The 15025-nt window shown below is 45.6% G+C and overlaps 1 protein-coding gene across 5 annotated transcripts in view; it reads left to right on the forward strand.

The window, feature by feature from the left end:
• Positions 1-7262: 7262 nt before the first annotated feature.
• CSMD3 (CUB and Sushi multiple domains 3) overlaps positions 7263-15025 on the forward strand; it is a 591548-nt gene continuing 583785 nt past the window's right edge. For 2 of the 5 annotated variants that reach the window (XM_083516434.1, XM_083516435.1), the window contains exon 1: positions 7273-8069. In XM_083516434.1, the coding sequence (XP_083372560.1) occupies positions 7874-8069 (196 nt within the window). In that variant the 5' untranslated portion in view covers positions 7273-7873. Of the gene's footprint in view, positions 8070-15025 lie in introns of all 5 variants that reach the window. The other 3 variants (XM_083516436.1, XM_083516437.1, XM_083516438.1) reach the window with 2 other exon arrangements.

Raw genomic sequence — 15025 nt, forward strand, 5'->3', positions numbered from 1 at the left:
AATACAGGTGTTCAGCACAGTGAAATAGCTGTGTACAAGGCCTGAAATAACCAAGCAACCAAACACACTCAAGGTTTCTTTTGTTCCCTTGTGTATGGATGTTTAAAATGCTGCCTTTTCTAGCTCTTTGCTTTCCCCAATACAAACACATGAAGCTGCTTACACTGTGTCAGGCCACTGACCTAAATTGCACACTGCTATTTGCTGCAGCTGGTGAGAGCTAAACATCTTCTGAGGCAGGGATGCCCATCCATCGAAGATCTGTTTGGCTGGTCATGCCAGGAGCCTAAGTTAGAACTTTCAGCAGGAAACGTCCTCCCAAACCCATCTGACTAAATTGCCCCAGCCGCTCTGGTGGCTTCCAGCAGATGCAAAATTGTGATGAAACATTAAACATTAAAAACTTCCCTATACAGGATGGCCTTCAGATGTCTTCTAAAGGTTGTATAGTTACTTACCTCCCTGACAACTGATAGGAAGGTGTTCAATAGGGTGGGCGCCACAACAGTGGTACCTCGGGTTACATACGCTTCAGGTTACATACACTTCAGGTTACAGACTCCGCCAACCCAGAAATAGTACCTCAGGTTAAGAACTTTGCTTCAGGATGAGAACAGAAATCATGCTCCGGAGGCGCGGCAGCAGCAGGAGGCCCCATTAGCTAAAGGGGTGCTTCAGGTTAAGAACAGTTTCAGGTTAAGAACGGACCTCCAGAACGAATTAAGTACTTAACCCGAGGTACCACTGTACTGAGAAGGCCCTCTGCCTGGTTCCTGTAACTTCACTTCTTGCAGTGAGGGAACTGTCAGAAGGCCCTCAGTGCTGGACCTCAGTTTCTAGGCTGAATGTTGGGGGTGGAGATGCTCCTTCAGGTATACAGGGCCAAGACCATTTAGAGCTTTAAAGGTCAGACCAACACTTAGTATTGTGCTCGGAAGTGTACTGGGTGCCAATGTAGGTCTTTCAGGACCAGTGTTAGTATGTGATCCCAGCGGCCACTCCTAATCACCCGTCTACCTGCCACGTTCTATAATACAACTCCCATCATGCCCAGCTGGAATGGACAATAGTAAACAAAGTTTTATTGGAGGGCACCAGGTTGGGGAATACTCTGCCCTTCCTGGTAACCCCTGCATCAACTCCCAAATAAGTTTTATTTGCCCTTGCTCAAGTTTAACCCCTGCCCCTGTTTGCCACTAGGTTTCAGACGCTGAGAAAATGCATCTACTGTGATCTAAACCAAGGACAGACAATGAAACTCTATTTGGATAACCAAGCTTCAGAGTACCAAGTGCATCTTTAATAGTTTTTTGAATATCTGCAAGTAACTTTCCACAGATGGTGTGGCATAGCGTTCATCATAATATTCCAATAGGAAGGTGACAAAGACATGGGTAATTATGATAATGGAAAGTATTAATAGTGAATCAATCAGAAAGGTCAGGTGTTGGTTGCCAAGAATAAATGGATTCAGCAGTTCTCTGGTGGACAAGCAGAAGCAGATTGTGATCTAACAGTCAAACACACACACACACACACACACTCTTCCAAACAACAAAATCTTCTAACCAACCATCTTCCAATTTACTAGCAAGCACCACAGAGCAAATTTACACCTCAATCATAAACATATTTACTTGGAAGAGGCCACACTAATCACTTGATATGAAATAATTTGCATGTAAGTATGCTTATTTATTTTATTTAGTTACTGTACTTTTACTCCACTTGTCATACTATTGTCTCCCCAATGAGGCGCACATCAGTTAAAAGAGAAATGAGAGAGAAAAGTCCTGACATCAGGCTCACAAGACAAAACCTGAACAGGAAAACATCATGCTGCAACATTTTGTTGCGTGTTCCGGTGGCATTATCTAAAAACCTTCTGTTCCCATTAAGGTGTTTCTGTGTTAGTTCCATAGATGCTGAAATGGAGTTTAGGAAACCATTAGACATTGGTGGATGCAGATCAAACCTGGCAAAACATTGTGAAAATCTCAGATTCAGATCAGATTTGGAAGTGTCCCTTTAGTTCTATTAAAATATACAAGTCAATGATAAGATAACTTTCTCTCTCCTAGGGAGAAACTGACCCCCACCCACCCATGATCCCTAGAGCAACAGTGTGTGTGTGTGTGTGTGTGTGTGTGTGTGTGAGAGAGAGAGAGAGAGAGAGAGAGAGAGAGAGAGAGAGAGAGAGAGATTTGCTCTAAAGCTTTTATGATGGAAATGCAAGCTCTCTTTTTTCACAAATCATTTTTATTTGATTTTACAAATATAAATTCATAAGCATACTAAATACACATCCATGTAGAGAGATTACTCTGAATCTCGGGACTTCCTCTCACCCCCTCCAGGGGTCCTGTTGTCAACATTTTAAACTGCATATTATTTTGCAATCTATATTTTATGTCTATCCATATTGTCCATAGTGTTTGTTGCATTACAAGTGAGATTAAAATCCTGCTAATGTTTTCATTTGCTTACGGTGGTCTCCTAAATAAATTATAAACTTTTCCCATTCTTTCTTGAATTTCTTGTCTTCTTGGTCAAGAAGTTTTCCAGTCAGCTTTGCCATTTCATAATAGTCTAACAGTTTAGTTTGCCATTCCTCTCTGGTAGGGTCTCTTTCTTCTCTCCATCTCTTGGCTAGTAGCATCCGTGCTGCTATTGTCACAGTCTTTTTTGTTCCTTTGGAGAAAGCCTCTCCTCCTTGCAGAGGGGAAGAGTTGTGAGAGCCATGTCCCGTGTTGGCAGAAGGCATTTTGGCCCCTGCCCAGCCATCCTGGCTGCCGCGCCATGCCCCCAGGTTTGGGGGCGGAGTTTCGCCGCTCAAACACGGCTGCGGCAGCGCTTCCCATCCATTCCGCTGCTGCCTTTCGTCGGATCCCCACCCACCCTCCCTCTAATTCATTGCTTGGTTCTTGACATTGCTATGGACCTGTGGTTGGTTGCCTTAGTTGGCCAAGGGGCCTGGTAGGAATTTTTATACAACTGGCAAATTGGCATTGGCCACTTGGTTTTTCGGCTACCTCATAGCAAATCATCACAACTTTTAGGTATTGGCGGTTAGGCATTGGAATATGTTTATATTGGAGGGCAGGGTGTGGCCATCGCCTACCCCTCCACTTTATGGGTATTCCAGTAAAGGAATCCGGTGGTCGTGAATCCTGTCCGACGCCCTTGCTAGTGGCTAGGGCCATGGCATGACCCCCGGTGACATCAGTGGGAGCTTTCACTTGTATTTGCATCAACAGGCTCCTCCCCTGGTGGTTAACCCTTGATAGACTCACCCCTCCCTGAGGGGGTGGAGTCACTTGCTGTGGTTTATCCAATGCCTAAGCCAATACCTCTCACATGCTGTAATCAATAAAGTTGTGGCCTTTTTTAGCCCATTAACCTTATATACCGTGTCCATGTGTCTTTCTTATCCTCAAGCGGGTGGCGGGTCCTTGACTCACAAAGGCAAGCTCTTTGACAACTGAAGCAACTTTCCAAGACAATCTGAGGACTAGCTAGAATGGGGGAAGTGGCAAACAAATGAAAAGGAAGCTGGAATAGGCACAGAGAAAAACACCCAAGTTTTTGCAGACTAACACAATGCTATATCTCAAAATATTGTCTAGCTTCTGAGTCCATTCCATCTTTGAATATAATGTTCAGGACCTGAGAACTTTTGTCACAAGAGCTTCTAAAATGTCATACCAATAAGACTTTGAAGAAAAGTCTTAGCAACATCTGGCTCCAGAATAGCTGTAGTATAATCCTAGCAGATCTCCTGGGTTCAGCGGAGGTTGGTGAATCGAAATTGCATCATGTACACACTATGACATATTCTGTACAATGAACACACACATTTGGCCCTCAGTCAGAGCTTTCTGCTGGTTTTGAGAGATAGCACTATCACTTGGCTGTATTCTGACATTGAGCTTGGTTCCTGCACATAGATGCAGACACTTAAATGATCAGAATCATCATGTTGGACCTTTTTGCCTTGAAACACCATTCCCAGTCCTTCTTGATCTCTACCAGCAAAGAGATGAGTGCATGCCTCATGAGTCACCTCATGAGCAGATGAGCTGGCCCAACCCACTCCTGGCCTGATGGGGAGACTTGTGAAGTCGAAGGCTTAAAACAGCACAGTCATCAAGAGAGCTCATCGTCACACCTCTTCATTTTCTATTGCTATCCTTAGTAATCAAGACCCTGACAAGTTGGGTTTTTAAGTAGCTGTCCATTTGCCGTCTCAACCTTTATTTAAAACTCTGGAGAGTATTTAATCATGGTGATTGACTTAATGGCCCTTGCCAAGTCATTTGTATCCTTGACCTGTACCCAGGGGATCAATAGGCTGTTTGGTCATGCCAAAAGCAAAATGACAACAAATGCATCTGCCAAGTGTTGTAGAAAGATGCTTCGTGCCAGAATTTGCACCCAAAATCTCATAAGCAAAGATTGCTGGAGAAAAGCAAGAATATGAGAAATGTTCAAATGTCATGTGATGCATATACTCAAGGCTACACCGACAGACAAATAGAATGAAAGAAAAAATATTTAGTTTATTTTATTAATGTCTTGCAATCAAATGACAAACTCTTGATAAATTTATATGCACCCTTCTTTCATAAGGCCACACAATAAAAAGAATAAAAATACAAGTTTTGACCAATTAAATAAATACAGTAGCTTTCTGACACCAAATAAACTACATGAATCAGTCAGCTCCAAAATGCTACTGCTACAAAAGTTGTCAATGTGTAATGTATATACTGTGTGTGTGTGTGTGTAATCTTCTATAAGCCCTGATAACATATAATAAAAGGCCAGAATCATCTCATCAACCCAAATGCAGAGGATGAATCAAGAGTTTAGAAGGACATGGACCAAACAAAAACGATGTTGTATAGTCCTGCACCCAGTGAAGGTCACTTTGGTTCTGCTAACGCAGTGGTTTGACTTCACCCCTGGAGGTGCACTCCATTGTTTCTCAAGCAGATGGTTGCAAACAACAATGGCACTTCTGTTCCACTTTTCATTCAAGGAGCTCAAGGTGCTGTACATGGTTCTCTCCCTCTTTAATTAAGAACCACAACAACCATGTGAGGTAGGTGAGGCTGAGAGGCAGTGACTGGACCAGGAACACCCAGTGAGCTTCATGGCTGTATGGGGTTTTGAACCCTGGTCTCCCAGGCCCTAACTAGTGCACCACACTGGTTCTCCCAATAGATGCTGTTAACTATTTGTAAAACTGCACCCAGTACTGTTTCTTTGCAAGGGAGGAAGATGAGGATAAAACCAAAACTTGACCAGGCTGCCATGACTCTTGGGCTTGCTGATCAAAAGGTTGGTGGTTTGAATCCCCATGACGGAGTGAGCTCCTGTTGCTCTGTCCCAGCTCCTGCCAACCTAGCAGTTTGAAAGTACACCAGTGCAAGTAGATAAATAGGTACCACTGTGGCGGGAAGGTAAACAGCATGTCCATGCTCTCTGGTTTCTGTCACAGTGTTCCATTGCCACGGAAGCAATTTAGTCATGCTGCCCACATGACCCGGAAAGCTGTCTGTGGACAAACACTGGCTCCCTCGTCCTGAAAGCAAGATGAGTGCCCCAACTCCATAGTCGCCTTTGACTGGACTTAACCGTCCAGGGGTCTTTTACCTTTACCTTACATTACCTCCGGCCTCCCCCATGGAAATATTCGAGGGGGCTGGGCCCCTCAAAGTTGATGGGCATTGCCATTCAAATGGTGTGTGTGTCTCGTCATGTGATTGATTATGTGGGCGGCACTCCAGATCTCCCAGCAGCCCCAACAGGGCCAGTGGGCACCAGCTGTCAGGTTGTCACTGAACGTTTCCCTCTCACTTACTATACAAAATCTCACGCACCAAAGTAGACCTACATTCTGTGCCCAAGCCCAAGTGACTGCCAAACAAGCACAACAGTCAGCAAACTGTGAAGACAGCATTGTGCTCTCTTTCAGGTACACACAGTCTCCTTTTATCTTGCTCACCATCCATTTCACTGCTCGCCGCGCAAGTCAAGGAGCACGCATGAGCCATGAACGTGTGTTTTTATTTTTATTTTCCACCACGGGACACATCAGCTTCCCGCAATCACTTTTCACTCCTTGTGCTCTCTGAGAGACAGCTTGCATGAAAAAGAGACTTTGATGACTGTTAAATAACCGCAGCAAAAAATAAACAATAAAATAAAATGTTGCTTTCTCTGTAGCGGGAACACACGTCCCCCCCGCCACCCGCACACGCCCAGAGCGGCATCCCCGGCCATACAAATGCTAGAAAGAAGCCGGTGGTTCTTCGTCAGCCGGTAGATGGCAGAAGTGCTCTTTCTCTGCCTATCCTTAACCCTTGCGAGCCGAACTAGACTGATGCTTTGCATTTTGCGATCCCCCCCCCCCCAACCGCTCGCCCGCCCCGCCATCCTTTCCACAATCTCTCTCTTCTCTCTCCTTTCCCTCTATTTACATATTTTGTTGGCCACTTGCAAAATTAAGACTACCGCTCCTCGGATCTTGGGACCCAGTCTTCTGGAAGGTGGCGAAAGGGGGCGTGGAAATATAGGGGCAAATGCGGGTGTGTTGGGGGGGGGAGATAAGGGAGCCGAAAGCAAAAGCAGCCTTGTGGGGAAAGAGCGGTCAAGAGGCGCGAGGCTTTATTTGTGTGTTTGCGCGCTGCGTAATTCACGCTGAGCCGCTTCGTCCCGCGCGCCCGTTTGCGCGCCGCGAGGCTTCTTTGCGCTCAGTTTCTTAAAACCCCATGCCCGACGTCGCCCGGAGGAACCTGCAAACTCCAAGAGCAACCAACATATGGGCTTGTGAATGGGGGTGGGGCGAAAGGAAAGGTGTCTACAGGAGCTCGCTCTTCCGCTCGAGTGCACGTGCGCGCGCGCGTGTGAATGCGCGCGTGCCGTTCGCGCAGTTGCGCGTCGTGCGCTTCCACCAGGCTCGAACGCTTTGCGAGGCTGGCACCCTTCTGCAAAGCCCCGGCGCCTGCTTGCTCTTCGCTGTCGAAAAAGAGAGAAAGAGAAAGAGAGATGGAGAAGCAGCTGAATTAAGCTCATGCTTGTTTGTTTCCTCGGGACTATTGTGGTTTGGTTTGGTTTGGTTTATATATATATAGAAAAGCAACAACCAGATGATTCTGACGACCAGCTTTTTTTCCTAAGCCAAAACAACAAAAAACATCAACAAGCATTCTCCCTTTAAAAAAAATAAATCATCTGAAAGAGCGGGGAGAGAGAGAGAGAGAGAGAGAGGAGGAGAGGAAAGACGAAACGGAGCCTCAATAGCCACCGAGCGGCTGTGGAGAGTTTGGAGGCTAAAGCCCGCGCGCCTGGTCAATTTCGAGGCGCGCCTGGTCGATTTCGAAGCGCGCCGCAGCTCCTGAGATTTTTATAATATATATTGTATTGCTATTTTATTTTTTATCGGCAGGAGGGGGCGGCTAGTGTTGGCCAGGCGCTCCAGGCAGCCCCGGGCTGCCTAGCAGAGCTGAGCTGGCGGCAGGCGAGGAGCGGAGGCCCCCTTCCCTCGAGCTCGCCTGCGCCGAGAGCCTCGCTGCCCCCGTCGGAGAGATGGTTGAGTCCTCCTCGTCAAGGTTGCTGTGGTATCCCAGAAACACTGTTCACTCGGAGCTGTGACCGCGCACCATCAACACACACACACACACACACACACACAGCTCCGCGCAAACTCCGCCACTGCGCCTTGGACCGAGGCAGGGGAGGAGGAGGAGGAGGAGGAAGAAGAAGAAGAGGAAGGAGAGAAGGAGGGAGGGGGGCGCGACGAAGGCGAGCGGGCAGGCAGCTCCGGATCCGGGGAGGAAGCTCGCTCCGCTCCTCGCCGAAGAAGAACATGCAAAGGGTCTGCTGCTGCTGCTGCAAAGGGGCCACCTGGCCGAGCCAAGCCGCCGCCGCCGCAGATCTGGGGCGAAGGGGATGTAGGAGATGCAGCCGCCCGGACTTGTGCATCTGGGGCAAGATCATGGGGATTAAAAGTGGATTTACCTTGGGGAACCTCGTCTTTTTCTGGATGCTCTCCTGTGTGAAAGGTAAGGGGCGCGGGGCAAAAAAAAAAGGGGGGGGGGAATTTTGCCAATCACCACCATCGGTCGCCCAGTGAAGGGAAGAGAGGGGGTATAGAAATATATAAATAATCGTCGGTGGGGGGTTTGAGGAGAGAAAACTGTGTTTTTGCCAAGAAGGAGGGGTGTGTGTGTGTTGTGTGTGTGTGTGTGGTTATAGCTTTGTCCTTTCTCAAGGTTTCCCCATGATTACACTGATGGTTAGTCTTATGAATGTGGCTTTCTTGCTGGGGGTTGATGTTGCTGCTTTGCAAAATAAATGATCTCTAGAGAAAGCGAGGTGAGGGAGGAGGGGAGGGAGGAGGGGGGTTGGGGTGTGTGTGTGTGTATATATATATATATATATATATATATATATATATATATATACCAGGCTCCCTCATCTGCGATAGGAAATGCAATTTGCTTGCCAAGGCTGGCGTTCAATGCAGTGACTGAAACTGGTGCCCAATAAATATTCTTGCAGTATGCTCAATCAGAGACGTGAGTTGGGTCCTACAGCCTCTTAAACGAGTGGATATTCCGACAGAATTACCGCTGGAGGATTCCTCTCCCTCTCTTTTCCCCCCTTTGCCTTGAGACTATTTTTTAGGAAAAGGGGGGGGGGAGCGACAAATATACAGAGTGAAGGAGATTACTTGATGTTCTTGCTTTTTTCCCTTCTTCTTCTTTTTTAAAAAAATCTGGTTTCTTTCTAGACAAACAAACAGATTTTGGCTGAGAAGCACACAGACAAATGTGTACCCATTTGCCTTGAATGAGATTCTTTTCCTTAATGTCGATAAAGACCCATTTCATAAGGAAAGTTGAGAGATAGATAGATAGATAAGGAAGACAGAAGGACTTTAGCCAACCATGACTATAGGTTGGCATTTTGAAGGACTCAGCTTCATTATTCATTATTTAAAAAACAAAACCATTAAGCATCTTTGTGGGCAAGATCTGTCATGGAGTGCAAAGATTTAGCCTTTCCCCCTCCTCATTTTGATTTAATGAATGGAGGTGGGGTGCAGAAGGTTCTTGGGGTAAGCTTTTGGGAGATGTAGCAGAAGGGCTAGGCGTGAGAAGGGAGAATGGCATCCCATAAATTAGACTAGGATGGATGAATCGGTACTTTGGAGAGAGGCATGCTTTCAAATTGGGGGATCCTGATACAACCATTGCATGGCTAGAGGCAGATAGTGTATCTCTTCTTTGGAAATCCTTCTTGCAAGGAATGCATTCATCTCCCCCACTCAGAGAGAGAGAGAGAGAGAGAGAGAGAGAGAGAGAGAGAGATGAGGCTCTTTGGGAGTTTGAGGAATCTTCAGTTTGGAGTCTTCCATTCCCACTGGACAGTTTGGCTTGTTCTTTTCGGTTGAAAAGGAGCTTGCTTTCCCCCCTCTTCTCCTCTCCTCTCCTCTCCCCACCCCCGAAATTGAGCTGGGTCTTTTTTATGAAACACTTGATTGTCTTGGTTCGCAGCTGGTTCAGTCCCCATTTGCATGGAGGGAGGGGTGAAGGGGAGGAAGGACCAGGATCATTCAGGGTTGCCTAGGGCTGCTGATGCTGGGGGGTAAGGGATTTACCTCATCCCCCTCCCTCCCCGCTCCAGCCCAGGCTGGGGAGGGAACATGCCTGGAATTTTAATGCACCTTCTAATTACAGAAAGCTTGTCCGGGTTTGTGGCCATTGACGCAATCTGCTCCTCCACCATCCTTTGCCCAATTTCTTCTTCTTCGGAGAAATGGTTCAGTAGGGAGATCGAAGGACCATTTATTTAGAAGGGGTGGGTGGGTTGATGTGTGTATGTGTGAATGTAGGTGTGTTGGGCTGATTAGAGGGGGGGAAACCCTAATTAATAAACATTCTCCTATCTCTTTTGCCCTCCCGTTTCCCTGTGCGTGACTTGCTTGCTTGAATAATACAAAACAGAGATACACAACCCGTGTGTGATCTCTGGGGGCTGGGAGGAAACGCACACACTTCAGAGGATGGATATTCTGCTTAAATGGATGACACAGAGGAAGACCTGCCTTGTAACTATGGGTCGCATGGAGGCAGCATCCTACAGAAATTAATAGCACAGGTGGTTTTTCTGGTCTGTACTGCTAAGATATATATGCACACCAATGCCAGGGAGCGATGGTTGGTGAGCAATTTTCAGGCACTTGTTGAACCAAAGTGACACCTTTGGGAGAAGGGGGGGGGAAATACCACTGGACGCTGCACCTGTTCAGTGGCAAACACAGGGCAGGTTTGCATATGCACAGTCATCACTTGATGACTGCCGCCTCAAGGGATGACTGGCAATGTGTGAATAAGACATCACAAATCCCGTACCACAGACAGTCAGGAACAAACACGTCACATGGTGTCAAACATCACACTTTTCAATGGTCTCATTTCACTTCCTACATGGGAAGTTCTCCTTCACTGAGTAATGAGAAATCGTGTGAGGTGCATGAGTGCGTATTTATGAGTCCATGTGCAGCCTAGGTGGAGTCCTTTGTGGGATTACGCCACCTCAAAGGAGATGGGGTGAGAAGGTTTTTGAAAATAGACTTGAAAATGAAGTACAGAACGAAAGTTTGAAGGAATTGCTACTTCTAATTGACAGGTGGTGATGGTGGGAATATTTTGGCGTAATTAAGCAGAGGGCAAAGAAACAAGGGGAACAATTGGTTAGCACATCCAGTGAAAAGGACAAACAGCAATAGGTTTAGGCTACAGGGAGGCACATATATCTGCTACTACTAGCACTACTAACAGTAGTAGCAACAGCAGGAGCAGTGTGAACAGTGATGCAGCTAGGTGATTTTAGACCCGGACAGGCAGCATTCTGGAGCGAGGCTTTAGATATCCTTGTGTATTACATCAGTTTGTGAAGCACACAAAATTTATTTTATTTGTCCACCCTACCATTGCATGCTTCTGTATACCTGAGCAACAACAAAACTTGAAGCGGTTAGCCAAACCTGATTTTTTATATATATATATATATATATATATATATATATATATATATATATATATCTACAAGAATGAAATGTAGGTTGCTTCTGCTGCCCTGGATGCTAAACAGAAATGCATTAACCTTGTTATAAGCACATTTTTTTTGTAACAGAAAAGAATCAAGTATATTTTAAAGTCAGAATGATACAGTGAGTCTCTGTAGCCACATATGTGCACAGCCAGCCATTTCCTGACTTTAAAATGTTTTTTTGAAATAAGAAAGAAGGGATGTGGTGGTGACCAGAATGAGTCTTGTTGGGCCCTGGAATGTCCATGCCAGCCCAGGCACTGATGCTGGGCCTGTTTGCCTTTTCCCCCATCACCCGCTGCTTTCTGTGTGGAGCAGTGTGGAGCTACCTCAGGTGTAGACCTTTGGGCTTTAGCCCTGAGGTCCAGCTTTAGTTTCAGTTCAGTGGGATTGACTACCTAGTAAGGAAGCATCGGGTTGCAGTATGATTTCAATTCATTATACCATTAATATTTGAAGCAGAGTTCAATTCTTTACAAAAGAATAATGGTCAGGAGGAAGTCAGATAATGGTGCCAGGCTTTAATGAATGAAAGGTAGGGCAAAGCTGTGTGGCTGTAGAAAGGCTTTGTTAAATTAAATAAATGGGTCTAACTCTGGTGTAGCTGCGACATGTGACTTTTTGATCCCATCCCACCATGTGCTTTCTGAGTCCCATCCAGACACTGGCTTAAAATTCACTGTGTATACTGTTGTTGGCTTCAGCAGGAAGCAGATGGTACCCTAAAGGGTGCCCCCACAAGCACCTTTTACTGCTTTGCTGGACCATGCATGGATATGACTATTAAACATTGTTCTTTAGGCATGCCATCCCAACCCATTGCAGCTGTGATTGAGTTATTTGTCTAGCCTTTGACGTACAGCCCCTGCAGTCAGAAAAAAGATGACCTTTCATAAGTTTATGTACTTATGTAAAGAGGGTCTTCACCTATCTGTTGTGTTCCCTGATAATATAGGACAATGGAAAGGGAGAGTGGACATTAAAACTGAAGGAGGTGAAGCAAAGAGGACTCCAAAGGCCTGTGCTTCATCATGTGGTTTCCCCCCATAACCTTCTGCTTCCCTTCTACCTTGTTGGTCACTTCTATGGTCCCAATGAGCCCTCAATGGTCCTATTGGAACCAAAGTTCCATTTTAGAACACATGATTTACATGCGGAAAAATCTAGTTCAATCTTAAGCATCTCCAGCTTACAGAATATCAGATACTAGGGGGAGGTCCACTTGAGAAGTTCACGAGCTACTGGTCTCCAGAAAGTGCAGAGTTAGATGGACCAATATTCTGGCTGAGTATAGGGTTGCATCTTGGATTCAGTCTGCAAAAGTGATCTCATATTACAGATGGGAAACCTGCGGCCTTCCAAAAACTGTTAGACTTGTTTCCATCAGCTCCAGCTAGCATAACTTTAAAAGAGGATTAGACAAATTCATAGAGGATAAGGCTATATTGCCTACCAGCCATAATGGCTATGCTCTGCCTCCATGGTTGAAGGCAGTATCTTTCTGTATTCGAGTTGCTTAAAACTACAGGAGAGGGAAGTGCTCTTGTGCTTGGGTCCTCCTAGTGAGATTCCTGCAGGCATCTGGTTGGCTACTGTGATAACAGGAGGCTGGACTAGATGGACCATTGGCCTGATCTAGCTGGCTCATCTTACGTCCTTATGTTAGAATGGCCAATGGTCACATATGACAGACGTTCCAGTCGAGTAATGTTTGGGTTTCCACCCCCTTGCCCATATGTATATTCGTCAAACTAGAAACATCTTCTTTCTGACTGAACTGAAAGAAATGTCTTTTAACATGGTCGCTGCATCCTACAAGCTGAGCTGAAGAAAGTGGCAGGTCTCTGCACTGCAGGCTAAATCTGGTTTAATAGTTCTGTATCCTTTTTCAGGGACTCTTAGCAGCTGCAGTTCTGTGTGACCAAAGCTAAGGATCTCTAAGCAGCTGAGATAGCTCCGTCAGTGGAACATGCTGCTCTTAATCTCAGGGTCATGGACTTGAGCCTCATGTTGGGCAAAAGATTCCATCTTTGCAGGGGGTTAGACTAGATGACCCTCACGGTCCCTTCCAACTCTACAATTCTATGATTCTAAAATAAATTTCCAAGATTCCTTTGGAAATACCATGACAGTTAAGTAAAGGTAAAGGGACCCCTGACCATTAGGTCCAGGCGTGACTGACTCTGGGGTTGCAGTGCTCATCTCGCTCTATAGGCCGAGGGAGCCAGCATTTGTCCGCAGACAGCTTCCGGATCATGTGGCCAGCATGACTAAGCCACTTCTGGCGAACCAGAGCAGTGCACGGAAACGCCATTTACCTTCCCGCCGGAGCGGTACCTATTTATCTACTTGCACTTTGATGTGCTTTCGAACTGCTAGGTTGGCAAGAGCAGGGATCTCACCCCGTGGCGGGGATTCGAACCGCTGACCTGATCAGCAAGTCCTAGGCTCTGTGGTTTAACCCACAGTGCCACCCAGGTCCCACCATGACAGTTAAAGTGATGCAAAACCAATTCACTTTGTAGTAAAGATCTATCCCAGTTCAGTTTTGAGAATACTAGTGTGTGAGATTTGCTATTTATGAATCTTTATTTCAGCTATACTCTCATGTTGCCACAATTATCATTCCAAGCCTTTAGTTTTCCCAGTTGGTAATAATGGTGGTGTTTGGCGGCTGAAGATCCCAAATCATTGTTAATTGTATTTCCTTCAAATGATGTGGCATTTGGGGGTGCCATCAAATCCATCAACTTCATGATAATGGCTTGGAGCGCCATTGAATGGTTTTTAGACCATGATTTTAACAAGTAGGAATCAATAACATTTAACAGTGGTGATGAAGTCTGTGTTTGTGGTTGGCCTTTATTGGTTGGCCTAAGCTCTAAAGCCTTAACACACTCCACAGGAGGACACTAGAAGAATTTTTCTGTGTGTCTATGGAAAGGCAGACATAACTACACTACACAATGATATAGACAGTTCTGTATGCATATTTTATATCTCTCTTCGTTGCCTTCAAGACTGCATCGCTTCAGCCCTGCTTCAATGGCATGACAGTGAGAAGGGCTGTTACCCAAAAATGTCAATCAGTGTGGGTGCAAGAGGATTAAAAAGAATATTAGATATGTCAGAAATGCTAAGAAAAGGGGGGAGAACATTGCAAGTGAATCACAATATAGAAAAGGGCAAACGAGCTTGCAAAATAGATATTCTTGTCCTTCAACAAATAAAATAAAATCTTTCAGGAGAAGGCTTATGCAGGCAGTGATTTAGCTAGGCAACCTTTCCTGTCTGTCTATACTCCAAGAGGGGCATGGATGCTCCTCAAATAATGTCTGGGAGCTCAGTATTACTGAATTCCTATTCAGGATGTGGGAGGCTCTGTCTTTTCTATCAGTGTATGGTTATTTTCACCTGCCTTACAGCACTGAGAGCCTTCATATGGGAACTGCTTCCAGGATTGTGTAAGAGTGATTCAGTTGCATAGTAGAACTTTTGGGTATTCACATTTAAAGTGGATTGAAGCATTCTGTTACTGTACAGTGGCACCTCGGGTTACATACTCTTCAGGTTACATACGCTTCAGGTTACAGACTCCGCTAACCCAGAAATATTACCTCAGGTTAAGAACTTTGCTTCAGGATGAGAACAGAAATCACGCAGTAGCGGCAGCAGGAGGCCCCATAAGCTAAAGTGGTGCTTCAGGTTAAGAACAGTTTCAGGTTAAGAACAGATCTCCAGAACGAATTAAGTTCTTAACCCGAGGTACCACTGTAGTGCAATAAATCTACTTTTTATTAGAAAGAAAAGAAAAGAAAAGCACAGTCTTCTTGCATTTGGAAAATGACAGGGAATTGCATTGTAAAGTGTGGAATGAATGAATGACTAATGGGAAAACCCC

Source organism: Podarcis liolepis, assembly GCF_965112155.1.
Source record: "Podarcis liolepis genome assembly, chromosome: 8".
NCBI classification, from domain to species: domain Eukaryota; kingdom Metazoa; phylum Chordata; class Lepidosauria; order Squamata; family Lacertidae; genus Podarcis; species Podarcis liolepis.